This window comes from Equus asinus, chromosome 12 (assembly GCF_041296235.1).
Source record: "Equus asinus isolate D_3611 breed Donkey chromosome 12, EquAss-T2T_v2, whole genome shotgun sequence".
NCBI classification, from domain to species: domain Eukaryota; kingdom Metazoa; phylum Chordata; class Mammalia; order Perissodactyla; family Equidae; genus Equus; species Equus asinus.
The window spans coordinates 43,615,700-43,642,936 of NC_091801.1; the positions used below are offsets into that span (position 1 = coordinate 43,615,700).

General features: G+C 36.4%; 1 protein-coding gene across 6 annotated transcripts in view; it reads left to right on the plus strand.

Annotated features, from left to right (window-relative positions):
• DPY19L4 (dpy-19 like 4) overlaps nucleotides 1–27,237 on the plus strand; it is a 62,247-nt gene that overhangs the window by 11,774 nt on the left and 23,236 nt on the right. For 3 of the 6 annotated variants that reach the window (XM_014841675.3, XM_014841680.3, XM_070481356.1), the window contains 10 exons: nucleotides 3,255–3,345; nucleotides 3,827–3,948; nucleotides 4,061–4,206; nucleotides 12,185–12,308; nucleotides 17,163–17,297; nucleotides 19,840–19,971; nucleotides 20,070–20,162; nucleotides 20,717–20,790; nucleotides 24,962–25,120; nucleotides 26,122–26,241. In XM_014841675.3, coding sequence (XP_014697161.1) covers nucleotides 3,255–3,345; nucleotides 3,827–3,948; nucleotides 4,061–4,206; nucleotides 12,185–12,308; nucleotides 17,163–17,297; nucleotides 19,840–19,971; nucleotides 20,070–20,162; nucleotides 20,717–20,790; nucleotides 24,962–25,120; nucleotides 26,122–26,241 — 1,196 coding nt within the window. Of the gene's footprint in view, nucleotides 1–3,254; nucleotides 3,346–3,388; nucleotides 3,469–3,826; nucleotides 3,949–4,060; nucleotides 4,207–12,184; nucleotides 12,309–17,162; nucleotides 17,298–19,839; nucleotides 19,972–20,069; nucleotides 20,163–20,716; nucleotides 20,791–24,961; nucleotides 25,121–26,121; nucleotides 26,242–27,237 lie in introns of all 6 variants that reach the window. The other 3 variants (XM_070481357.1, XM_044743983.2, XM_070481358.1) reach the window with 2 other exon arrangements.

Genomic DNA, 27,237 nt, shown 5'->3' on the forward strand with positions numbered 1-27,237 from the left:
AAATGTTTTGGAATTGAGGCAGCTTTTTAGTAGTTTTGGTAGTTTACATTTCAGAAACAATCTGTGGAAGTTTCAGCATGAGAATAGATTTTGGATTACATAATTGAATGTTTTGGGGGTTTGAAAATGATTAACAGGCATAACAGTATTTATTAAGATGTTGCCACATAGTAGTATGTTTAATGTTTGGTTTTAAAGATTTTATTTTTCCTTTTTTTCCCAAAGCCCCCTGGTACATAGTTGTGTATTTTTAGTTGTGGGTCCTTCTGGTTGTGGCATGTGGGACACCACCTCAGTGTGGCTTGATGAGCAGCACCATGTGTGCGCCCAGGATCCAAACCAGTGAAACCCTGGGCCGCCAAAATGGAGATGAACTTAACCACTCGGCTGGCCCCTAATGTTTGGTTTTAAATCATGTATATTCCACAGACTCTTTAATCACTATAATTATATTCATAATTCATTTGGCCTTTGAATAAGTTTGTTTTCAGACTTAGCTTCACAATCAGATATAATAGGCAATGGTAAAGTTCACAGTGTTGCCACTTGCCACTAAGGGTTTTCTTTTCTCAGCCCAAACTACTGTTGTTCTTATTTTTGAGCAGGTAGTCAAGCTGACTAAATGTTTCTAAGCCCTTAATATACCTAACAACACCAAAACGTGTAACTGAATAATTACTTACCTGTTTCGATTTGACAAAAGCTGTTACTGGAGCATATCCTGTTTCCTTGAATATGTTATGCAGGTTAACTATTAGTAGTTCTCAACACTGGATGTATGATAGAATCATCTGGGGAGCTTTCAAAAAATAACCTCCCTCACAGATTCTTTTTGTTTTTTTCTTTTTTTTTATTGAGTTAATGATAGGTTACAATCTTGTGACATTTCAGTTGTACATTAATCTTTGTCATTCGTGTTGTAGGTGCACCACTTCACCCTTTGTGCCCACCCCCCACACCCCACCTTTCCCCTGGTAGCCACTAAACTGTTCTCTTTGTCCACATTTTTAAGTTTTTCATATGAGTGGAGTCATACACAGATTATCCTTCTCTACCTGGCTTATTTCACTTAACAAAATTCCCTCAAGGTCCATCCATGTTATTGCAAATGGAATGATTTTGTTCTGTTTTGCATCTGTCCCTCACAGATTCTTAGGTGGGGGTTGACGGAGTACCTGGGATCAGTATTGCACAGAATATTTCCAGGCAACTTCTGTTGTATAGGCAGAATTGAGAACAACCAAAGATTTGAAAATACAGAAGGCATTCATCAAGAACCTTGTTTTTCAAAGCATTGTATATGAGCCAAGAACATTGGCATCATCTGGGAACTTTTTCAGAATTGCAGATTCTCAGGTCCCATTTTAGAATCAGAATATACATGTTAATAAGATCTCTAGGGGTTTCATGTGCACATTAAATTTTGAGAAGTGCTGATTAAGAGTTTACGTCTTTGGGGCTGGCCTTGTGGCACAATGGGTGGGTTCGAACATTCCGCTTCAGTGGCCCAGGGTTTGCTGGTACGGATCCTGGGTGGGAACCTGCACACCGCTTTTCATGCCATGCTGTGGCAGGCGTTACACATATAAAGTAGAGGAAGATGGGCACGATGTTAGCTCAGGGCCAGTCTTCCTCAGCAAAAAGAGGAGGATTGACAACAGATGTTAGCTCAGGGCTAATCTTCCTGAAAAAAAAAACCAACAATTTACATCTTTGAAATCTTAGGAAAAAACAAATGTTTCCATTAATAAAATCATTTTAAGAAAATTTATTTAGATTAATAAGCTCTAAATGAGAAAAATAGGGTTCACTGGTCAAATAAATCTGGAAATGACTTCCTCTTGGAGATTCACAGTGCGTAATGTATACTGAAACTCTGAAAAGTCTTGCAATAAAGAAACCCTTCTTCAATCCAGCCTTTTACATAACTTATTTAATTATACTTTAACTTTCTTCAATCCAGCCTTTTACATAACTTATTTAATTATAGAACTTTTTTTAGGTAATACTCATTTATATCTTAGGAAGTTCTGTTGATCAAACTTTGGGGAAACTGCTCTGATAACCTTGTTTTTGTGTTAATTGATAAATATGCGTGAAAATAAATGAATTTCATTTAAAAATATAGATTTATGAAAGCTTGATTCACAGTGAAAAGCACAAGGTTTTTCAATGTCTTGACTACCTGTATTGTTGGTTCTGTATATCCTAATATTAAGATTTGCTTATATTTCTGGAAGTTCATTTGAAAAGCATTGATTAGGTATCTGCTGCTCTTGAAAAGTACTAATTAAGGGCTTGCTTTTCTGGATACATAGGGAAGTGGAATTGCAATAGAAAATTCTACTTTTGGGGGCTGGCCTGGTGGCACAGCAGTTAAGTTTGCTGGTTCAGATCCCAGGTGCAGACATGGCACCACTTGTCAAGCCATGCTGTGGCGGGTGTCCCACATATAAAGTGGAGGAAGATGGGCACGGATGTCGCTCAGGGCCAGTCTTCCTCAGCAAAAAGAGGAGGATTGGCAGCAGATGTTAGCTGAGGGCTAATCTTCCTCGAAAAAAAATACTACTTTCTTCTTAAACTTTTTATTATGGAGTTCTAACACCTCAACCATCATTTTTTATTACCTGCCTTACTGTTCTTGTTGTCCTTAGGGCATTTCTTTTCCTTTTCCTTCTAGATTTTCCTTATACAGGAAAACCTGTTTCCTAAATCTTGTTTCCTTATAAGTCATAGGTAAATTACTTAGGAGTTACAATCCATTTTATTTATTTATTGTTTTTTTTGCAGGGGAAAACTCACCCTAAGCTAACATATGTTACCAGTCTTCTCCTTTTTCTTCCTTTTTTCCCCCCAGATCCCCAGTACATAGTTGTGTATAGTTGTAAGTTCTTCTAGTTCTTCTTTGTGAGCCTCCACCATAGCCTGGCTACTGACAGAAGAGTGGGGTGGTTCTGCGCCGAGGACAGAACCCAGGCCACCAAAGCAGAGTGTGTTGAACTTTAACTGTTGACTATCAAGGCTGGCTCTACAATCCATTTTAAACCTTAGGTGTTTTATTAAAATGATTGTCAGATTATTGAAAAAGTTTAACCTCATTAATTTAGGCACTAGTGATTAAAGGAAAGTTCAAACGTATCTTTGAATAAAAGGATAAATAAATAGTATTAATCTAGAAGATGAGGAGAGAGAAGGAAGAATGCAGTTGAAATTTAGCACACTGCTATTTAAGTAATCATTTCATTTTCTTTTAGGAGCTGGAACGGGAAATCACATTTCAAGGTGACAGTGCCATTTATTACTCTTATTATAAAGATATGTTAAAGGCACCTTCGTTTGAAAGAGGTATGATAGCCACATTCGTATTTTTTCTTCTTTTTCTCCCCAGAGCCCCCCAGTACCTAGTTGTATATCATAGCTGTGGTCCTGCTGTCTGTGCTCTGTGGGACGCCGCCTCAGCATGACTTGGTGAGCAGTGCCATGTCCACAGCCACGATTTGAACTGGCGAACCCTGGGCCACTGAAGCAGAGCTTGCAAACTTAACCACTTGCCCACAGGGCTGGCCCCCACATTTGTATTTTTAATAACAATATTTTTCTAAAATAAAACTGATCTTTTGGGAGCCCATGATTGAGGAGATTTGTCTCAGAATATAGGTATTGTTTTTTCTTGTACTTAATAAAAAAATTGGAAAAACGAGGCACAGAATATTATATCTTGAGATCTTTCTTGATAATGATTTAAAATATTTAATGACCTGAATGACATGTTTAATTATTATAAAAGCAGGATAAATAATATGGAGAAAAATCTTTCTGTCTTTAGGTGTTTATGAACTGACACACAATAACAAAACTGTATCTCTGAAGACTATAAATGCAGTGCAGCAAATGTCTCTCTATCCAGAACTTATTGCCAGCGTTTTGTATCAAGCAACTGGTAGCAATGTATGTGTTTTTCTTTTGACTTTAATATTTATTTATTCACATATTTATGAATCCTCAAAATTATTTAATGTCATCCTATTATCTCCTCTCTCTCTTTTTTTCTTCCCATTAGGAGATTATTGAGCCAGTGTATTTCTATATTGGCATTGTTTTTGGATTGCAAGGAATATATGTTACTGCTTTATTTGTTACAAGTTGGCTTATGAGTGGAACATGGCTAGCAGGAATGCTAACGGTTGCATGGTTCATTATTAACAGGTAAGAAAGTATTTTTAATTAAGTTTTACAATGTTTTGTGGCTTTTGTATTCAGTTCTAAAAATAACCCCCCTTCCCCCACCCAGTATTCCACACCCTAAACCACATCTGTGACTATGGTGAGGTATCATTCCTGTGATTATGTTATATGGCACAGTTGACCTTAATGTAGAAAGATTAGATGGTGGGGCTGATCTAATCGTGTGAGCCCTTAAAAGTGGAGAGGCTTCTCCAACTGGTGCAGGAGGGGAAGTCAGAGATACTCAAAGCATGAGAAGGATTTACTGTGCCGTTACTGGATTGAAATGAGGAGGAAATGAATTCTGCCAACAGCCAGTGAGCTTGTAAAAGGACTGCAGGCCCCCAGATGAGAACTGCAGCCCTGGCTGATGCTTTGCTTTTAGCTTAGGGAGACCCTGAGCAGACAGTCCACCCAGCTGTGCTGTGTTTGTGAGCTAATAAATTTGTGTTGTTTTAAGCCACTACATTTGTGGTCATTTGTCATGCAACAATTGAAAAATATTACACCCATCTTGTCTCTCTTTTTGCAGATGTAGCAACATTATCATATATGAATAAACCTCCTTTCCTCTTTTATTTAACATTGATGACATAGCTTCATGAATAGAAGGAAGAGGCATCAGATACATCATTAAGTTAACTACCACAGATAAGGATTCTGTGTTAATCTATGACAGTGTGCTTTGAATTAATAAACCCGTCCCTTTTGGTGACCAAAGCAGCCTCAGTTCTTTAATAGCAAGTAAATGGAGAGTAGGAGTGGGGCTTCTTTGAAATGGAGGGCTAATTTGAGACATGTCAAAAGTTTTCTTGTCATTGGTCGGTTTCAAAAAGTTATTTTTTGAATGATGAATATTCTCCTTCCTCTCCATAGCACTTTTTCGCCTAAAACACTTAACATGATTAAATTTTTTAAAATGAAATTTTTCTTCTGTTACACATTTCTTTCTACAATTTCCAAATGAAAAATATGATACCCTTAAGTTATTGAGATTCAGCGTTAAGGGCTGTATCTCTTGTTGGGCTTTGTTTATATTGAGTCACATGCTGGCAACAATTTTATATAAAGGATTTTTTAAGTTTTCCTTAGAAGTTTTCGAATATAGCTATCCAGGTTTATGGGTTAAGTGTATTTCTTCTTATAAATACAGGGATGAACCAAACTTTATTATTACAAAAGCAATGTATGTATGTTGTAGAAAATTAAAACCAGCAACAATAAAATAATAACTTCACATTTCCACCACCTAGAGATCACTCAGCATTTTTTAGACCTTGGTGCCTATTCTTTTGGATCTTTTTCTATGTGAATGTCTGTGTGTATGTGTATGCCTGTATGTATTTATATATGTATTTTTTTTGCCAAAATGTGGTGTTTTGCACATACTGTTTTTTGTGCTGTTTTCTTTATTTGCCAGTCTCTGCCTTTCCATTTTGACAACTTTTTATCTTATCTAATACTCAATCCATATTTTCCTCTGTTGACCCTAAAATAGCCTATTTAGCTGGTTTATCCAAACCAGTATTTAATTCAAGACCACATATTGCATCTGATTATTATATTCCCTAATTCTCTTTAACTATAACGTTGTCCTTTTTTTATGACAACGGTTTGTTGAAGGGACTGAGTCAGTTGTCCTACAGAATGTCCCGCTGTATGAATTTCTCTTGTTGCTTCTTTGTGGTGTCATCTACCTTTTTCCTCTATTTCTTGTGTTTCTATAAGTTGGAAGTTGTATCTAAAAGCTTAATGGGTTCAAGATAAGCAACTCTGGTTTGAGTACATCAATGATAATATGTTTTCATGTTCTATGCCATTAGAAGTTACGTGGTATTTATTTGGCCTACCCCTAGTGAAGCTGAGACGTACTGCTCGTTTGAGGGGTGATGGTCTGATCTCTCCATTGAATAGTTGTGTTTTCCTCTTTTGACTAGAAAATAATCTGTGTGGTGTTTTGGGGCACCCAATGAATGTCCTTTTCCCTGATAACCATTTACCTAACAGTTGTAACTCCAGTTGATAATCTTTGCTGAAATTAATAATTTCATTAGGGTTTACAAAATTATATTTTTCTATTTTCAATAGCTACATTCTTCATTCTTCAAGAGTATAATTTTTCTTTAGCCAGGGTTCTTTGTTTATCTTTCAATTCACCTACTATTAGAAAGTCAGGACAAATGCTTAATTTCACTTTAATTACCAATTTTCAAGTAAGATTGTTTTAATAGTTGTCTCAGATAGTGATAGAAAACTTTTTCTTGTGTTCTCTTTTTTAATTTCTTTCTCTACTTAATGGATTTTCATTGATTTAATAGGACTAAATCCTTTACCATCATTATTCTTTTTGTTGCTCAAATTGTCACAATTTTGGTCAATAGGAATCCTTTCAGGCTGGCTTCTGAGTTCTTTTGACACAAATTCATTCATCTTTGAAAGCTTTCTTGTTTTCTGGCTCATCAGGCTCACCTTGTACATTCTCTGAAAGATTTGGAATTAGCCATTTCTCTATGGAGCTTTGGTTCCTTTTAATATAGAATAGTATTAAAGAATTGGTATGGATGCTGAGGGCGGCTAAGATGATTTCTTATTATGTCAGAAAGTGCCTGTTAGAGAATATTTTAAGTTGACATAATACTTTTCTAAAATTCTGTTGGGATTCATTGTTAGAAATTTAATAGGACACTCAGAGAATGTTATTTTAGTACTTATGGACTAGGTCTTGCTTTTGAGAGTGAAATGGTATTTAGTATAAAACAAGCATTATTTTATAATGCATCACTTGATTATGTGATGTATTAGTTATTGCTGCATAACAAGTCACCCCAAAACTTAACAACTGAAAACCATAGATGTTATCTCAAACAATTTCTGAAGGTCAGGAATCCAGAGTGGCTTAGCTGGGTGGTTCTGGTTCAGGGCTTCTCATGAGGTTACAGTCAAGAGTTGGTTGGGGCTACAGACATCTAAAAGCTTGATGGCCCTGGACCATTTACTTCCAATCTCACTCACGTGGCTGTTTACAAGAAGCCTTGGTTCCTTGCTGGCTTTTGACCTAGAAGGCCTGAGTTTCTTATCACTCTCCATAGAGCTGCTCGCATCTTGGCTGCTGGCTTCCTTTATAGTGAGTGATCCGAGAGTGTAGAGTGAGTGCCATAGTAGAAGCCAGATATATTTTAGGACCTAATCTCAGAAATGATGTTACATCGCTCCACCGTATTCTGTTGGTCACAGACTAACTGTAGTGCAGTGTAGGAAGTGACTACAGAGGGTGTTAATGCCAGGAGGCAGGGATCATTGTGGACCATCTTGGAGGCTGACTACCACATGCAATGAACTTTTGATACTCATTCCGTTTAATCCCCAGACTTTTCTTCGTCAGAAATTCAAAGAGGAAGCCCAGGCAACTTTTTCCTGTAAAAATAACAGTGTTAAAGAATAATAAGACCTTCTGTCAAATAGAATATTTTAGAGATCTTAGTGAGAATTGTGAGTAAATTGCCTTATTTAATGACAAAGTATATCCTAGGTAGCTGGAGTAAGAGTTAGAAAAATTAACCTGATGTATTCTGCTAAAATGCATCTTTTGGCAATTGAAACATTCTTAGCAAGCAGTTTTTTTCATGTGTGTATTTTGCATTTTGATTAGTTTTTATTGGTATATATCTTAAACTGCAAAATATATTTTAATGCCGTGAAAGAATATGCTCTCCTTTTTATTCATCAGCTTTAGAATTTATATATGATTGCCTAGAAAAGTATAAAAATATATTAGTCATTCCATTACATTATGATTATTAGTAGTGTTCTTAATGGTATTTTGTGTTACTTATTCCTTAACATCAGAGAGAGAAAGCAGAATTATAACATAGCTCCTGTTTGTTCAAACTGAAGGATGTAGGCATACAGAAAATTCAAGGAAATTTCAGGAAACAGCACTGTACAGACAGTAGTGGAGGGAAAAATCAGAGGCAAATGATTCCTTTAGAACAGACTTATTAGCAAAATGGGCTAACCTGAGCCTAGGCTTCACATATAAACAATACAGAAATTGCTCTTGGCCCCCACTGATCTTCTCATCTACAAATAAATACCTGAGTATCACTTTCACTGGAAACATCTTTGTATTTGAAGAGCAAAGAAAATATCTGATTAAAAGTCTATATTAAATTTAATCTTTGGCAAAAAAGAAAAGAGACTGTGTACACTGATAATCATAAAGAGGTAAGATGCAAGGAATGCACATGTCCCAGATGTACAAGTAACAGAAAGTAAGGGTAACCATGATGCTAGTTCTGTTCTGATCATATTGGTATACTCAGGATGCTCGTGGAAGTGTGAGTTTTTTCAATTTTAGGTGCTAGTTTTTTCCAGGAATTCCATTTTATTCCAAGGAAGTAATCCCGAAAAGAAGGAAAGAGTTCACTACTTGAACTTATTTATTATAGTATTAGTATTTGTAATAATATGAAAAATTAATTGACCTAAATAGAGAGTGGTTAGACGGGGGGCCGGCCCCGTGCCCGAGTGGTTAAGTTCATGCGCTCCACTGCCATGGCCCAGGGTTTCGCCGGTTCGGATCCTGGGCGCAGACATGGCACCGCTCATCAGGCCATGTTGAGGCTGCGTCCCACATGCCACAACTAGAGGGACCTGCAACTAATATATACAAGTATGTACGGGGGAGGTTTGGGGAGATAAAGCAGGAAAAAAAAAAAAAGAAGATTGGCAACGGTTGTTACCTCAGGTGCCAATCTTTAAAAAAAAAAAGAGAGAGCGGTTAGGTAAGTTGTACTACATCAATACAAGGGAACATGCAGCCATTAGGTAGTGTATTGTGTAGGTGTTTTTCAACTTTCACACATTGTACATTGATGTGCCAAACTGTCTTACATATGTAATCTAACTCAGTGTTTCACAAACTTCAGCTATATATGCTTAAAACTTAATTCTCATGGGTTCTGTGTGTTGACTTAATTTGAATTATATTGCTACTTAAATATAAGACATAAAATAGGTAAAGCTCCTCATGCTTAAAAGCACTTATGTTACTATTGAAATCAATATAGTAATGAAATAACAAAACAGTAAAATATTAACTGAAAATATTAATTTAATGTGAAAAATTATGTTCTCCTGAAGCCAAAGTTCTACTCTCGGCTTAAGTATGGTGCCAGTCCAGCAGATTCTTTTGAGTATGACAAATCTACACAGCTGAGTCCCATGAGATGACTCAGTTCTCATCGTGTTGCTCTGTTCAGTCCACTCTGAAATCTTTTTTTACCATAGTGATCAGGACATCATTTTGTTTTTGTTTGGCAATACATCATTTAGTATTAAGACCATCTCATACTTTCTGATTAGCCCAAGCCAATTGAAGTAGTACTATGTTACCAACCAGATTGTTAACACAAACATGGAAAGTGAGTCCTGAAATCTTTTGGCCATAGTAAGTTACAAGGTAGTCATCCAGGTGATCCAGACTATGCTTATATTATGATGTGTTTAAAATTAAAACACAAAATTAAACTCAGAGCTTGCTGATCTCTGTGAACGTATCTGCAGGTCTATGAACCCCAATGGATTTAACTAATTATTAGTTTGAACTGGTGGTCTATGCTGCTATCTGCTAGACTGCCACTGTGGAGAAAAAGTGGGTCTTATTTGATTTTGTCATATCCCTCTGTTAGCCTTCTGGTTCTCACTACCATCAAGGATGGCGAGGGGAAGAGAGTGAGTAGCACAGGTGTTCAGTAGCAGAAGGTAGCAATGAGGAGGCTTGTCCAGGTATAGAGAAGAACTGGCAGAGATCCTGCTCAGTTTGTGCTGCAGTAACTCGAAGAGGAGGATCCCTTTATCCCTTCTCCAAACAGTGTTTCTGGTGCAGTTTTAAAGATTTCACTGCACTAATCAGTGAGTTGGGTAGAGGTAGTGAGTGAACCTTTAGAATGGGGATTGCCAGGTTCAGTTTCCCAATTCTGGGCTGATGGAGTGGTTGGCACAGTTCTGAATTGAGAATAGACATCCTCTCCTTCCTCCCCACTGCCTATCTTAACGACATGTGAATCTCTTTTTTTGTCTTTTAGGAAGTTAACTTTTGCAACAGTTTTTCAGAAATAGTATTGTATGATAATAGCTAGCCTTTAGAGTACATGATGTTCAATAAATGGTATTAGAACAACTAAATCTGGAAAATAAATACTTATTGTGCACATACTAAAATAAATTCCAAATGGATTAAAGAAGTCAAAGTAAACAGTGAAACCAAAGATTACTATACAAAAGCATTGGTTCATATATTTTAAAACTGTAATAGATAAAGTTGAAAACAATTTAAACATATAACAATAGGAAATTGGTTAGATTATGATAGATCTATACAATGGTGTGCCATAACCATTCAATGTTCTTGAAGTATATTTATTGGCATATATATTATGGAAAGATGCTCATAATACATTGTTAAGTAAAAAATAGTTTGTTAGAAAATTGTGAAAGGGCTAAGCTCTGATACTGTTTAGTAGGTTCTAGACACTGTGCTAAGTTCTTTATAGCTTTTATTTCATTTGATCTTCACATATGATCCTGTTTTTAATATATATATTCAATTACGTATACATTCATAAAAGACAGGTTTTCTTCTAATACTTTGTAACAGTTTTATTGAGGTATAATTGATGTAAAATAAGATGTACATATTTAGAGTGTACCATTCAATCAATTTAGGCATTTAGACACATTCGTGAAACCATCAACAAAATTAATATAAACATCTATCACCCCCAAAAGTTTCCTTGTGCCCGTTGGGAATCCTTCCCTCTTTCCTCTTCTTACTCCACTTCTAGTTCTGTCCCACTGTCCCCAGGAAACCAATGATCTGTTTTCTGTCACTAAACATGAGTTTGCATTTTCTAGAATTCTATAAAATGTGGTCATGTAGCATGTACTTTTTGGTCTGGCTTTTTGTCACTCAGCATAATTATTTTGAGATTCAGGTATGTTGGATATATCAGTAGTTCATTCCTTTCTTTTGCTAAATAGTATCCTATATTATGGCTGTACCACAATTTGAATTAAATTGTATGCAAGCATGTCCATCTCCATTACTTAGAAGAGTTATGCAGCAATTTTCAGAAAGTTTTTAAAGCAATAGCACCTTTGTTTCTTGTGTGGAAAATAGCCATTGAGTGTACAAGATCCAAATTTAATGGTTGTTGGAAAGGTAGTCCCATTGTAGTTTGAGGATATGCACTGGAGACAGCAGGCTCTCCATGAAAGCAGATTGAGGAAACTCTTAGGAGGAGCCTAGGAAGACATTCTGTATTTGTGATTCTGGGACTTATCAAAGATCTCTAGATATATCACAGAAAGGACTACTCTAATGTTAATTCTGGGCAACCTGCTGATTGAAAAGACTTACCTGGGTGTTAGAAGATATGCATTGTAATCCTAGATTATGCCATCTACTAGCTATATGACTTGATTAAGTCACATCACCTCTCTGAGCTTCATATTCCTTATACGAGGGGGGTAAGGACTTTGTATCTGCCAGTCCTGCTAATCATGTAGTGTACATTGTCCTCTGGAGAAGGTTAGCCACCTCATTAAGGGAAGGAGAGTGCGAGTTGAACTCGGTGTACTCTGCAACAAGCTGTGTGCTGTAGCCTGAGGCTGTGTCTGCCCAGAACAGGGATGCCTTTTTCAAATTCTCACAGAGGCCCATCTATTCATCAAGCAGTGCACAGCAGCTCTGAGTCTTCCTGGGTGGGAGGTAAGAGGGGGCCCGTGAGACACTATTAATTTGCTCACAGACGCTGTATATGCAGTGGTGGCTCTGTCTATGCCTGTCTCACAGGATTGTTATGGAGAACAATGAGATATGTGTGAAAGTGCTTTGAAAAGTACAGTGTTACAAATACAATGTCTTGCTATTTTGCTGTTCATCTGTGGTTTATTTTAGGGTAGATACAACAAGAATTGAATACTCCATTCCTTTAAGAGAAAACTGGGCACTACCATATTTTGCATGTCAAGTTGCTGCACTTACAGGCTATTTAAAAAGCAACTTAAATACTTATGGAGAGGTAAGATACAAATTTATTTGTCACAATGAATTCTGATGTATTGCAAATGTGGTACATAATTTTAAAGCTAACCATATTAAGAGTTATGTTCAAGGAAGCCTAGTAACTATATAATAAAGGATATAGTTAAGTAGTCTTGTTACAGCACTAGTACTCTGTAATCTGACAGTTAATTATTTTTAAGTGAAAGGAGGTGTTACATTGTTTTAATGCAGTAACTTGACAAATATATGAAGAATATCTTATTTTGAAAATTCTCATAATTTTACCATTTCTATCACTTCTGAAACACTGATGGCCTTTAGTCATCATAAGTTAAAGAAATATTAATGAAGATGTAAGAAGTGACTACAGTAACAGCAGTGTTAACTTTTCTGGTAGCACTGCATATTTTCTGTTTACCCTTATGTTTTCTGTGACTGAGGTATGGGTAGGTTAGTGAGTTTCAGGAGACTGTCCCATATAGTTTAGATTCTTACTTTTTTTGTTGTTGGTGTTGCCATAAACCCTTTTGGCAATCAGATGAAGCTTACAGACTCTGTCTCAGAATAATTATTTTAAATGCATAACATAAAATAAATGCAATTATAAAGGCAACCAATTATATTGAAGTTGACTGAAATGTAGAAATCCTTTGAGAGTCTGCCTATCTTGGGTTAAGAATTCCTGGCTGGAAAAAGAGACGATAGGGACCAAGGAAAGACTTCTATTAAAACTAGTTGGCTAGGAAATAAGATGCACTTATGTTCCTTTTTGAAATCTCTGAAAAATATACTGTTCTCTCCTCCTTTCAGTGATGACAACTGTCCCAAGCATAGCAAACTTTTTATTTCGTTTTTTATAATTCTAGGTTTCCTTTTTTATGTAAAATAACATGAACACATTCCAGATTTGTAGTTTTCCTTCTGTTGTGTTTGTATAAAGAGCTTTCTGAGCAAGAATATTTTCTGCAATAGTCAGGGAGTCTATGATGAGTGTTCTCCTGTTAGATTATGCAGCCTTCTTCAAGAGAAGAATAGTTCTTCAATTTTTGAATAAAGGATTTAATATAGCAAAATGAACTGCCTAAGCTTCTTTGTATTTACCATTATTTTGAACTAAAATGGAATTTTTGTTCCCTAAAAAAGGTTTAATCAAGTATCTTTTTAATAAAATTATTATTTTTTATTTTAAAAGAAGGAATTTTGGAAAAGGTAGTGTCAAGTGTAAAATTATTTTTTCCCTTCTATACCACATTTGATATTTTTGTGAGTATCTTTTTTCATTGCTATGTTATGTATTTATTCTTTGTAATTTTTTTTAAAGATTTTATTTTCCCTTTTTTCCCCAAAACCCCCCAGTACATAGTTGTATATTTTTAGTTGTGGGTCCTCCTAGTTGTCTAATTTTTTTATTCTAACATTTTTTTTAGTTAAAAAAGTAATACATACACATTACACATATGGTAAAAAACAAAAAGTTCAGTCAGTGCCAATGGATATATAGTGAAAATGTATTTCCTTCCAGTTCACTCTTATTTACCAATGACACTGTATTTTTTGAAGGGATCCAAGAATAGCTATACTCTTAGGTCACATTTTGTTTCTCATTTTTTAAATTTACTACAGTTATTTTTCTCTATTTTGAAAGTACTCCATAACATCCTCCCTCCTTCCCTTCCTCTCTCCTTCTCTTTCTTTCTTTCTTAATATTAAGGTAAAGGGGAAAAATTAGATTTATCAGTTACTTGATTATTTATAACTAGCCACTCATCTGGTACTCAAGAGTACACAAAAAGAGCAAAATATCTATATGCAAATATTAAAAGAGTGACAGTATTAAAGATTCTATGAAACATACAGCAGGAAAAAAAAAGCTAAGTATAGTGTATTCTTAACCCTTCAGCCTAACAACTCACTTTTTAAAAAAGCAAAACTGCCCAATTCTTCAATCATATTCACCTCCCTTGACCCCATCCTGCATGCTCACGTTTGTGTATGTGTGTGCTCTGTGTTGAAATCTAAAGAAGATCTGTACCTGAATTAATAGTATTGTATCAAGGTCAGTTTCCTGGTTTTGACAATGTATTATGGTCATGTAAGATATTGTCATTGGGAGAAAATGGATGAGGGGTTACGTGGGAATTCTCTATACAACTTCTTGTGAATCTTAAAGTAATTGAAACTGGGGCCGGCCCCGTGGCCGAGTGGTTAAGTTTGTGCGCTCTGCTTTAGCGGCCCAGGGTTTCACCAGTTTGGATCCTGGGAGCAGACATGGCACTGCTCATCAGGCCATGTCAAGGTGGCGTCTCACATGTCACAACTAGAAGGACCCACAACGAAAAAGAAAATATACAACTATGTATTGGGGGGATTTGGGGAGAAAAAGCAGAGGAAACAAAAAAGAAGATTGGCAACAGGTGTTAGCTCAGGTGCCAATCTTTAAAATATTTAAAAAGGTAATTGAAACTAATTTATGTGTTTTTCACTCTAAGTTTTTTATGTGCACTCCTTTTTTGGGAGGAGTGGTATATATTTGTATGAATTTTTATCACATGTAGATTCAAATAACCATCACTATAATCAAGATATAGAACTGTTCCATTACTACAAAGAAACTCCCATATGTTACCCCTTAATGGTCACAACTTTCCCCAACCCTAGCCTCTGGCAACCACTGATCTGTTCTCTATCACTGTAATTTTATCACTTTAGAAGCTTATATAAATGGAATTATATAGTGGATTATGCTTCAAGATTGGGTTTTTCGTTCAGCCTAATATCCTCATCCTCCATTGGAGTTGTTGCATGTATCAGTAGGTTGCTCCTTTTCATTGCTGAGTAGTATTCCAGCAATGTGTATATTTTAACCACATATTTTGTACTATGCTTCCCATTCTAGGGGCTGGATCTCTTGGTCCCAGTTGGATTCAGATATCCCAGCTCAAATCTTTTGTGCAGTTATCTGGAGCCATCCAGAGATATCTGTGGTTGATTACTGAAACCCATTTAGTACATTACTTAAGTAATATGTATAAAAGAGTCTACAGTAAAGGCATAGTTGAAAATGAAGTGATCAAGGTAAGGGGTAGACAAGAGTACACAGAATTTTGAGAATGTTCAGAGAAAGGAAACACTTAGCTAATTGACCAGATTGTGTTTCATATATGTTTATGTTGTTTTCACTCCATGTTCTTAGAGTAGTTTGAGAATAAACCTTTGGGATTAACAGTTTGTTTCATTATATTGTAGCTTTTCTCCAGCATCCCCAAAGTATCTCCAAATGACCAGTAAGTTTATTAGGCTGGATCTAGATCTGAGCCTTCGTTGATTTCTGGAACTGGTTTCTCTGGAAATGATGGTTTCAGGCCTGGTTGTTACAGTTCTGGTTGCTCCACGCTGGAAGGTTTCCTGATGCGTTCTCTTAGAGCTATGGTGCTAGGAAGAGCAGAAGCTTATGTGTTCTTTTGGTGCTGAGCCCTTCTGGGCCTTGCAGTTGCTATTCTTTGACCAACTGGTAGAATTTTTCCATCTCTTAAATTTTGTTCTTTGGTCTTAATCTTATTCAGGATGCTGGAAAATTTTTATATCTGCTGATGGCCTGAGTTATTTCTGACTCTGGAATTTATCATTGAGTGTAGTCAGCTGAGTCTGAAAGATTTAGTTTTAGAGAACACGATTCTTAGGTTTCTTGACTTGACTCTCATCATCATTGTCCTTAACTGTTCTTATTAGCACAAAATCATTTGCCATCCTGGCTGGTGGAGGAATTGGGAATACAAATGTAACTCCCTGGAGGAAGTAGAGACTTGTTAGAAATATGCTAAGGGACAGTGGCTTTGTCACAGACTTGGTTCCTCACTGAGGGATCATGTGGGAGGTGACATTTGGAAGGACACTACCAGGGCTGGCCCAGTAGTGTGGTGGTTAAGTTCGTGTGCTCTGCTTTGGCGGCCCAGGATTCAAAGGTTCGGATCCCGGGCGCAGACCTATACACCACTCATCAAGCCATGCTGTGGCAGGCATCCCATATACAAAATAGAGGAGGATTGGCAGAGGTGTTAGCTCAGGGCAATCTTCCTCACCAAAAAAAAGGACAGGACTCATTTTATCCAGGCATATTTCAGGTAAGACAATGAAATCCTTGTATTTAGTTCTTTAGCAGAGGAATACAGCTGAGAGTTTTATTTGGTTGATGGTACAGGCATTCGCGAAAAGTAAGGCCACGCTTTTGCTGAGAGGAAATGAAAACAGTTATGGACTTTTTTCCATGGGCCATGAAATAGGCTGAGCTGTAAACAGATAAATTAAATAGAAGCTCTTAGAAAAATATGAAGCAACTTGGAAGTGAACATATTTTCTAGGGCAAAAGGAGTTACTTTTACAATAACAAAAGCCCACCAGCAAAGTCTAGTAAAGGCTACCATTTTCTTTTATTTTTTTTATTGCAGTAGCATTGGATTATAACATTATGTAACTTTCAAATGTACAACATAATATATTTTGAATTCTGTGTAGATTACATCATGTTTACCACCCAAAGAAGGCTATCATTTTCTTATATTTTTTACTTTACCTCTTTGGGGATGAAAGAAAATTGCACTGAATTTCTTTTTCCCTTTCTCTTCTTGAAATTCTCAATATGGTGTTGAACTCTGAAGAACAAGTGGTTGATTTCTCTCTAGAGTGCTTTATTTAAGATCTGTTGTTCATGTAAGTATTTACTAATAATTGTGTGTTTTAAAAACAAAGTTTCAAGAATTATATAGCTTAAAGATGAAGCAATAGTAGAGCCGCCACTTTGAGGTAATAGCTTTATGAATTTTTCTAGTGATAAAGCTATTGATGTTTAGTTTCTTTCTTTTCTTTTCCCTAGAGGTTTTGCTACTTATTGATGAGTGCCTCAACTTACACCTTTATGATGATGTGGGAATACAGCCACTATCTCTTGTTTCTTCAAGCAATATCTCTATTCCTGCTGGATAGTTTTTCACTAGAGCAAAGTGACAAGGTATTATGGCATCTTGAAATTGTGATTTAAAGCCGGAGAATAAATGTTTTTATAGCATTGTATCTTAAAACCATTTAGCTTTTAAGCTTTATTTGAAAGTGTTTGAATAAGTTCTGATTTATACCTCTATTCAAAAGATTGCTAAACTCATTCTCCTCTAGCCCTTTCAGAAGCAGTTTGAAATTCCTTTAGACATGGTCTGCTTAACCAAAGTCACCCTGTGCTTCCTCTCCAATTCTAGCCGCTTCTCCTTCCCTTTCTGTTCCTTTTAGGAAAAAAAGTGAAATATAGAACATGTACAAAAGAGTAAATATATGCTGTATAGACAGTGTGTAGAATAAAATTTGACCACCAAGCCATGAAGTGGAGGCTTTGAATACCCCAGAAGCCCCTCTCTAACTCTTCCCCAGTCAAATCCTGCTTTCTCTCCCACAGAGGCTAACTGTCCTGAATCTCATTAATCCTTTCCTTCCTTTTCTTTGTAGTTTTTAACTATCTATGTATTCCTAAAAAATATGTTGTAAATAATGTATTGTTTAATTTTCCTGATTTGCTTTTGAGATTCATCCACGGTGATGTGCAGAGCTACATTTCATTCATTTTTATTTATTTATGCATTCTATTGTTGATGGACACTTCAGTTTTTTCTAGTTTATTGTTTGTATGCTGCTGTAAGAATTCTTACACGGTCACCTGGCACATAAGTGCAAGATCTCTCTAGAGGATATGCTTCCTAGTGGAATTACCAGGCAAAAGATATGTGCATGTTCAGCGTAACTGGATACCAAGGCTTTCTCCAGAATGGAGGTTATAAATTATATCAATTTGTACTCCTGCTGGTCGTGGTTAAAGGTTCCCATCGACGTTTGGTTCCTTCTGTTTCTTTATCTTTTTATTTTTTGCCCTTTCTTATCTTTCTTTATTTATAAACATTTATTAAGTATTTGTGTTGTCTCACCCAGAAATTTGGGGATCTTCTTGCGCTTCTCTATCTTTTCTTTATCTCATATACTCACATGGTCCAGAATCCTGATGAGTACCAACGTTTAGCTTATTTGAATAGAGAGAATTTAATATAGAGTCATTAACCAAGTATAAAGTCATTCACTTGTTCATTGAAAGGGTAATAAGAACCTGAAAGTATCATGGAGATAGCAAGTGTAGGAAGCAGCTACCACCCCTAGAGCTGAAGGAACAAAGGAAGAATTTGGAATTATTAAAACTTAGAAACTTAGAGGAGGGACCCCGTGGAGGTGAGACTCAGACTTTTGAGGAGGGACTGCTGCTCAGCTTTGCTGGTGTCTCTGACTGAACTAGAAAGAAGGGCCCTGTGAAAATGGGATCCAGACCTCTGAGAGTCCAGAGTCCCAGATGGGACTCTGGCCATCTGCTCTTGGGGTCTCTGGGGTAAGAGGATGTGATAAAGCTGGTTCTTCAAGTGTTGGAAAAACTTCAGCTCCATTCAGCAGCTTCAGCAGGAAGAAATTGCTCTGTTGGAGTGAAGCAGCACCTTAGTGATGCTCACAGGAACTGCAAGCGGACAGGAAGCGATAAGTTCTCCTTTTTCCTCCAACCTTGTAATCTCTCTCTAGCATTTCGTATTGACAGAGCTTAATAGAGAGCCGACTGGAGGAGTAGAAATGTAGATTGTGGATTCCCAGCCCCAGCATTACAAAGCAGGGGATAGAGGGACAAATTTGGAGCTAAGAGACAGTTACTCAAGACCTGTAGAACCAGCATCCAAAATCAAGAAATAGCACATTATCAGCACCCAGGAGATCCTCTTGTGCCCTCTCCCAGTCCTTGCTTCAGCCTCCCAACAGTAAGGTATCTTTTTTGAATGGCTCTGTCCTCTTAGGGATTTTTTTCCTTCTGTTTTTTGGTTTTTATTTTTTTACTTTTAACACTCTGCCCTTTATTTTTCCCCCCTAACTAATGCCTATATTTGTCTTAGTTTTCCCTTTCTAAAAGGGATTAATTTTGTGGTAGGTTAAATTATTATACTGTTGAATTTTAGAAAAGAAATCTACTAAGACATATAAATTTTCTGGGAGATCTTCTATTAGGACATTGAATTTAACTTTTTTATCCTTACTGTTAAATGGACCAAATGCAAAGTTACTTTTCTCTGGTACTACACTTCATGGCAGTACATTTTCACTGGATAGGATTTGGGAACTGCTGCTAAAGATTATGATTTTTGATCTATGTGGTTGCTGTTGCATAGATGGATTTTAATAATGAGGTAAGCCAAGTGAAATTAAGTGAGAGCCTTGGACTAAAGAAGTTTCTTCCAGTCTGACTTAGGCGTCCATGGTTTTAAAACTTTTAGCTTTGTTTGTGAGAGTTCTTTTTAAGGAGAAAGTGATAAATTCATTACATACCAAACATTAAAAATACAAATCGAACATTTGCACAGTACTTTCCTAAATTATAATAGCACATTTACTTTATAATTGTAATCAAATCTATTCTAAAACTAATGAAAATATGTACAATAAAGTTCATTTTATTCTCATTCATTTTGTTTTTGTCCCAACAGGTTCATGAAGTTTATAAAATCTATATATTTTCTCTCTTTCTGGGATATTTACTGCAGTTTGAGAACTCAGCATTGTTGGTGTCCCCTTTGTTAAGTTTAGTGGTAGCCTTAATGCTTGCTAAGTGCCTTCAGGTAATTAGAATTGCCTTTTTGTCATTCTTGTGATTAATTGTTAAATTGTTAGTCTTTTATACTTCACTTTTTTGTTCGTATGATTTTTCCCCCCACAGGTGAAGAAAGGAACTTTTATAGCTAAAATAATGAAAGTGATTAATTTTTACTTGGTGTGTACTTTAACAGTGACATTGAATATTATAATGAAGGTAAGTAACTCTGTGTGAGGTTCATGTAGCAGAGCAAATTGAGTAATGAAATTATACTGGACTAAATTTTCATCAGAGTAATGAGATAGCAAGGCAATAGAGTTGGTACAGTAAAACTTTGAGTTGAACAATGATCATACTTAGTATATTAGGTGAGAAAATAGGATTCTGATTATTTTCTTGATACACTTAAAAAAAGAAATACACTTTTTTTCACTTAAAGATGTCATCATTACCCAATTAACATTAAATGATATAGGGATAAATTAAGATGAATAAAAGGTGTTCAGAAGAGTGGGTGAGTTCTTTAATCCAGGTGGGAAAAGGTTGAAATCTTCTTACTACCTCATAAGTTTTTCCTTAACTATAAGGTAACATGATTGACTTATGCCAATAAATCTTTTTGTTTTGTAGTCACACCACGTATTATTATTTATTTCATATTTTTTGTTCTGTAGTCTTGCTGTATTTTCTGTTTCTAGTATTGGACAAAAGCATATTCCTGTAAGCATGGCTAATAGTTCTTTTTTGTAACTAGCATTCTTCTCCTCTAGATGTTTGTCCCACACAAAGAACATGGGCATATGCTGAAATTCCTTGAAGTAAAATTTGGACTAAATATGACTAAGTAAGTTTTAGATTATGTAAGATTACCTAACTCTATACCACTTAGAAGATAAAGAGCAAAAATAATCAATGGAGAGAGTATGTACCTAATTACATACCACTTAGAAAATAAATGATTTGGGGTACTATAATATGTAGAAGAAATACGACATTAATATTTTTTCCATTTAAAAATATCTCATTCGGGGGCTGGCCCCGTGGCCGAGTGGTTAAGTTGCCGCGCTTCGCTGCAGGCGGCCCAGTGTTTCGTTGGTTCGAATCCTGGGCGCGGACACGGCACTGCTCATCAAAGCCACGCTGAGACAGCGTCCCACATGCCACAACTAGAAGGACCCACAACGAAGAATATACAACTATGTACTGGGGGCTTTGGGAAGAAAAAGGAAATAAAATAAAATCTTAAAAAGAAAAAATCTTAAAAAAAAAATATCTCATTTAGGTCTTTTGTAAAGTACATATACTTATGCCTCAGTAGCATCATAATATTTTGAGGCTACTTTCTCCCTTGATGAGGAATAATGATACAATCTAAGGTCAATAAATTTAAAATGACTAAAGAACCAAGGTAATTTTAATGACTACATCAGCAAAATGCTTACATTAAAAAAGTTGGGGCTGGCCCCGTGGCCGAGTGGTTAAGTTCACACACTCCCCTGCAGGCGGCCCAGTGTTTCGTTGGTTCGAATCCTGGGCGTGGACATGGCACTGCTCATCAAACCACGCTGAGGTAGCGTCCCACATGCCACAACTAGAAGGACCCACAACGAAGAATATACAACTATGTACTGGGGAGCTTTGGGGAGAAAAAGGAAAAAAATAAAATCTTAAAAAAAAAAAGTTGACGGGGGCAGGGGGGATGTGGTGAAGTGGGCCAGCGTGGTTGCATGGCCTGGTTGCATAGTGGTTAAGTTCATGCACTCTGCTTTCGCGGCCTGGGGTTCATGGGTTTGGATCCTGGGTGCGGACCTATGCACCGCTCGTCAAGCCATGCTGTGGCAGTATCCCACATACAAAATAGAGGAAGACTAGCACAGATTTAGTCCAACAATAATGTTCCTCACACAAAAAAAAAACTTTGCGGGCATAAAAAGGGGGTGGGCAATAAGATGTTTATTGCAGAGCAAAGAATCTCATCTTGGGGTCATAATAGTGGACTGGACCAGAAGCTGACTTTTTAAATTCAAAAATAGTGTTGGTGCCCTTTTTTTTGGTTTGTTTATTAAATCCATTTTTAAAATCTAAAAGGAAATTATTTTATGTACTGATAGATCCACTTGCATGACAGAAAATATATATTTTCCTACACATTTCTCTAGTTCATATAATATACCTTAGAACCTTGTTGTCATTTGCTCTGATTACATGGGATTGTTGATACTGTGCATGGAATTTCATGTTGTGATATATCACAGTTAGCAAGTAAAGTGTTTCACATGGTTTAAACACTGGAGGAATTTTCTGAAGTAAAAATCGTGTATGGATATCTACTAAGATAAAAGGATCCTTTAGGAGGTCTTGTGCTCCATAAGGGTAGGGACCATGTCGTTTTTAGGTTTATAGATAGGCCTGACACATAGCAGGCAATTAGTCAAAGTTGGTTGTAGATTGACTAGCTTTTCCACTGACTTTCCCTTTGACTTTGAAAGAATCTAGAATGAGCCTATGATTAAGGGTGGCTTTTGCCCAGTACTTCTTCAGTTCATGTAATGTAGCACCCCTTTGTTCAGCATGTCAGGTATTTGCTTCACAAGGTATAACACATTAGGTGTTTTAAAAATAAGACGTGGTCCCTGTCCTTAAGAATATTGCCATCTCATTAGATAGGGTTTATACAGATCACGACATGGGCAGTATAAACAGTAAATGCCTTATGCTCAAATGTGCCCATTGGATGTTAGGATTTGTAGTTCACCAGAATTTCAGGGAAGTCTGAGACAGACCTTCAAGAACCACTAAAGAAATATTAATAAATATTTATTGGATATGCAGGGTTATAGGCCAGGCACTCTGGGGAATACAGAATGACTCCAGTCTAACACAAGACAGATTGCTTTAAGCACTATAATAGAAGGATAAGTAAAGTGCCATGGGAATATGAGGAAGGAAAGATTGAGACTGGGGGATTATGGAAAGAATGCTTCTTTAATTAGGATTTGAATTGGAGCTTATAGAATTAGTAACTTTAATTGCTTCTCGGCCTTTTGGCTAAGATCAAGTGTAGAATTAGAAACTTTAATAGGCAGATAAAAAAAGAGTTGCATTCATCTTAGGTACAAGATATTTTGATGCCAGCCTTTTTGATACAAAGCTGTATTGTTGTTTGACCCATTGTGAAACTCTGACCTTTTATTCTAAACCCAGTGATTTGTGAGGCAGACGTTCTTGAGCCATCCATGAGCACTCCTGAACTCACTCCATCTCTTACCTTCTGCCCCAGGCCTAGGGATTAAGGTTAAAAAGGAGTTTGGAGATGGATTGGGAGTGAGAATGCAGATAAAACTACACATAACTGGGAGTCTTGTTGATCCTGCAGTGGTCCCTTGGTATCTGCAGGGGAATTGTTCCAGTACCCCATGGTTACCAAAATCCACAGATGCTCGTCTCTTTTCTAAAATGGCATAGTATTTGCATATGACCTTTGCACATCCTCCTGTATACTTTCTCATCTCTAGATTACTTATAATACTTAATACAATGTAAATGCTATGTAAATAGTTGTTATACTGTATTGATTAGGGAATAATGATAAGAAAAAAAGTTGGTACATGTTTAGTACAGATGCACCCATTGTAGGCGATCTGTGGTTGGGTGAATCCAAGGTTGAGTGAACCTTTGGATGCAGAACCCGCAGGGCCAACTATATATAGCTCAGGGTCAAAAAAAAGTTTATCCTGATTCTTATAGCTTGAAAGGTTTACATCTCATATTTTGTGATTTCTGTCTTAACAGTTAGATATCTCTTTTTTAAATGTTTTTGTTGTTTTTGTTTTGTTTTGTTGAGGAAGATTGGCCCTGAGCTAACATCTGTTGCCAGTCTTCTCTTTCTGCTTGAGGAAGATTGTCGCTGAGCTAATGTCTGTGCCAGTCTTCCTCTATTTTGTATGTGGGATGCTGCCACAGCATGGCTTGACGACTGGTGTGTGGATCTGCACCTGGGATCCAAACTGGTGAACCCTAGGGCCCCGAAACAGAGCACGTGAACTTAACCACTATGCCACTGGGCTGGCCCCTAGATATCTCTTTTTATTTATTTGTTTTTTTGAGGAAGATTAGCCCTGAGCTAACATCTGCCACCAATCCTCCTCTTTTTGCTGAGGAAGATTGGCTCTGAGCTAACATCTACGCCCAACTTCCTCTACTTTATATGTGGGTCACCTGCCACAGCATGGCTTGACAAGAGGTACATAGGTCCGCACCTGGGATCTGAACCGGCAAACTCCGGGCTGCTGAAGCGTAACGTGTAAACTTAACTTCTGTGCCAAGGGCTGGCCCCTAGATATCTCTTTTTAAAATGGGTCCTAGTTGGGTTACATTTATCAATATAAAGCAGGGCTGTCCAATAAAAATATAATGTGAGCCAAAGATGTAATTTTCTAGCCACATTAAAAAAATTAAAAAGAAACAAGTGAATTTAATTTTAGTAATACATTTTATTTAATCTGATGTATCAAACATTATATTAATGTGTAAACAATATGGAAATTATTAATGAGTTATTTTATATTCTTTTTTCCCCATTCTTTTTAATCTTTGAAATTTGGGATGTGTTTTGTACTTAAAGTGCATCTCCATTTGCATTGGCCACGGTTCTAGTGGTCACATGGAGCTAGGAGCTACCATACTGGACTGTGTAGATGTGGAGGTTGGACAGCTGAATTTTTTGTTGTCTTCCAGACAAAAATAGAAAGTGAAACTTCTTTAAAACTGATTGGGTCCTAGAGATGGTCGTGGTACTTGATAATAAAAAGCAGCAGGTTTACATTTTTGGGGCAGTTTGTTGAGAAGGGTTACTAATGCTATTATTTTCATACCTTTAGTACCTTGTTGTAATAAATAAATGGATTTAGGAAATGTGTTTTGTTTGTCTTAGTTTTTACTGAGATAAAAAACACTTTTATGTTCAGTAATTGAAACACTTTTGGTTTTAATATCACGCTTCTTGTCTCGTACAGGAACTTTACGATGAACTGGCTCCTGTGTCAAGAATCTCTGCAGGCGCCGTCTCGAGCTTTCTTTTTGCGGCTGACACAGTCCTCTGTGCTACCTTTCTATACTTTAGTGTTAATCATTTGTTTTTTTTCTATGCTACAAGTTATTTTTAGGAGAATTAAGTAAGTACTTATGAGAATCAATCACATTACTAACTGATATATTATGGAAATATATAAAATACTTATTTTACTATCCTTCCAATATTTGTGTATTTGTTTTAGGGCTTCTAATCTCATTCTCTCTTCATAAATATGTAAAATATCGTTATTAAGTTAACCAGATAAATTTCAAATTTAAGCTTATGCATCTAAATATGTTGGGGCCGGCCCAGTGGTGCAGCGGTTAAGTTCACATGTTCCGCTTCGGTGGCCTGGGGTTCGCCAGTTTGGTTCCCGGGTGTGGACATGGACCCGCTTGGCATGCCATGCTATGGTAGGCATCCCACATATAAAGTAGAGGAGGATGGGCATGGATGTTAGCTCAGGGCCAGTCTTCCTCAGCAAAAAAAGAGGAGGATTGGTAGCAGTTAGCTCAGGGCTAATCTTCCTCAAAAAATAAATAAATAAATAACTATGTAATGTCTAGGTTTAATTAAGAGTAATATTTAAATCATCAGTTAAACTTTTATAGACATATTGACTGATTTTTTACTTTTTACAAATTTTTACTTAATGTAAGAATAATTGCTTCTATTTAATTTAAATGAAGCTAGTAGTATAAATGATTGTAAATTATAAAATTTGACTATTTTTAAGTATTTTTATCATATTTGAAAGGAGGTTGTATGTAATATCTTAATTTTGAGAACTTAGTTATTCAAATTATGATTTAGCTATATTGACTTAGCAATCAATAGTTGAATGATAATTGATCTTGGAAAAGAAACCTAAAAATCTTTTTCATTATATTTCCTGAACTTTCATATTTGGCCTTCTCTGATCAGTTGTCTTCAATTCTAAAAGCTCTTTTCAAGGACTTGGGGATGGATAAGTTAGGTATTTGACTAGAAAAATATAATTTCAAATTTTAAGAATCACCTGTATTTCTTTTTAGGAAGAAATTTGGGCTTTTCAAATACATATTTTTGAAGTAGTAAAAAAAACACATTTTCTTTCTGTAGTGGTAAGTCCCTGAAAGAAACTGTTACTCTTGAAGATGGACGAATTGGAGAAAGGCCAGAAATAATTTATCACGTGATTCACACTATTTTATTGGGCTCTCTTGCAATGGTTATAGAAGGGTGAGTGAACTTTATCTGATCCATTTGTTTTTACAAAGAATTGTCCTTTGTGTTGGTATTAAGTGGATACTTTCAAGAATATATTTAGTAAAAACTCCAAATCTGCTTTATAAAAACTCAAAATCTACAAACTTTCTTACTCTAATTAGAATTTACAAAGATGTTTATAGTACAACGAATTGACGTTTACATATTCATTTCATTCATTTGTTCAGAAACTATTGAATGTCTTTCAAGGGCCAGGCATTGTACTAGGTGCTGGAGGTACCGCAGTGAACAAAATTGGGCACAGTCTCTAACCTTCTATGACTTATGACCTAATGGAGGTGACACATGTTAACCACACAAAAATAAAATTATGACTTTGATAAGTGAAGGAGAGGTAAATGGTGCTGTGAGAGTAAGGGTTTGATAAATGATACCCTTTTCTTTGAAGTTCGGGCTCAGATGAGGAATAAGACATAGGAGTAAGTCAGCTGGAGAGGAAAATAACTTTGGTTCTGATAAAAGTTGCACTGGAGAACACTTCTTCACGTGCGCCAAAAGGGCTTTTAATATCTTTCACCTCCAAATGAGCTTATTGCTCCCACCTCAGCCTTTGCCTCTTGAATGGGCAGAGCATTGGGAAGCCTGCTGCACCTATATACGCTCACTCAGCAGAAGGAAGACACAAAATATAGAAGCCTGGAAGTGTTTGAGCTGTGTGTGCCCAATTCTTTCTCTCACACTCACAGATCTCATAAATCACTGCAAGAGCAGGAGCTATTAAGGGTCTGAAGTAGAGGGATGGGAGTGGAAGTAGGAAGAGGTAAAGAATATTGATCTAGTATGAGATTTCTGAAGTTAAATTCTCTTTAATTATGACTATAGATACTGAATCACAATAATTTTAGCAGTTCCTGTGGTGCTTTTCCCAACAGAAAGCATAGCTATTTTGACAGATTAATTTTTTACAGATCTCTTGAAAATACTGTTTATACACATCACTACTTCAAA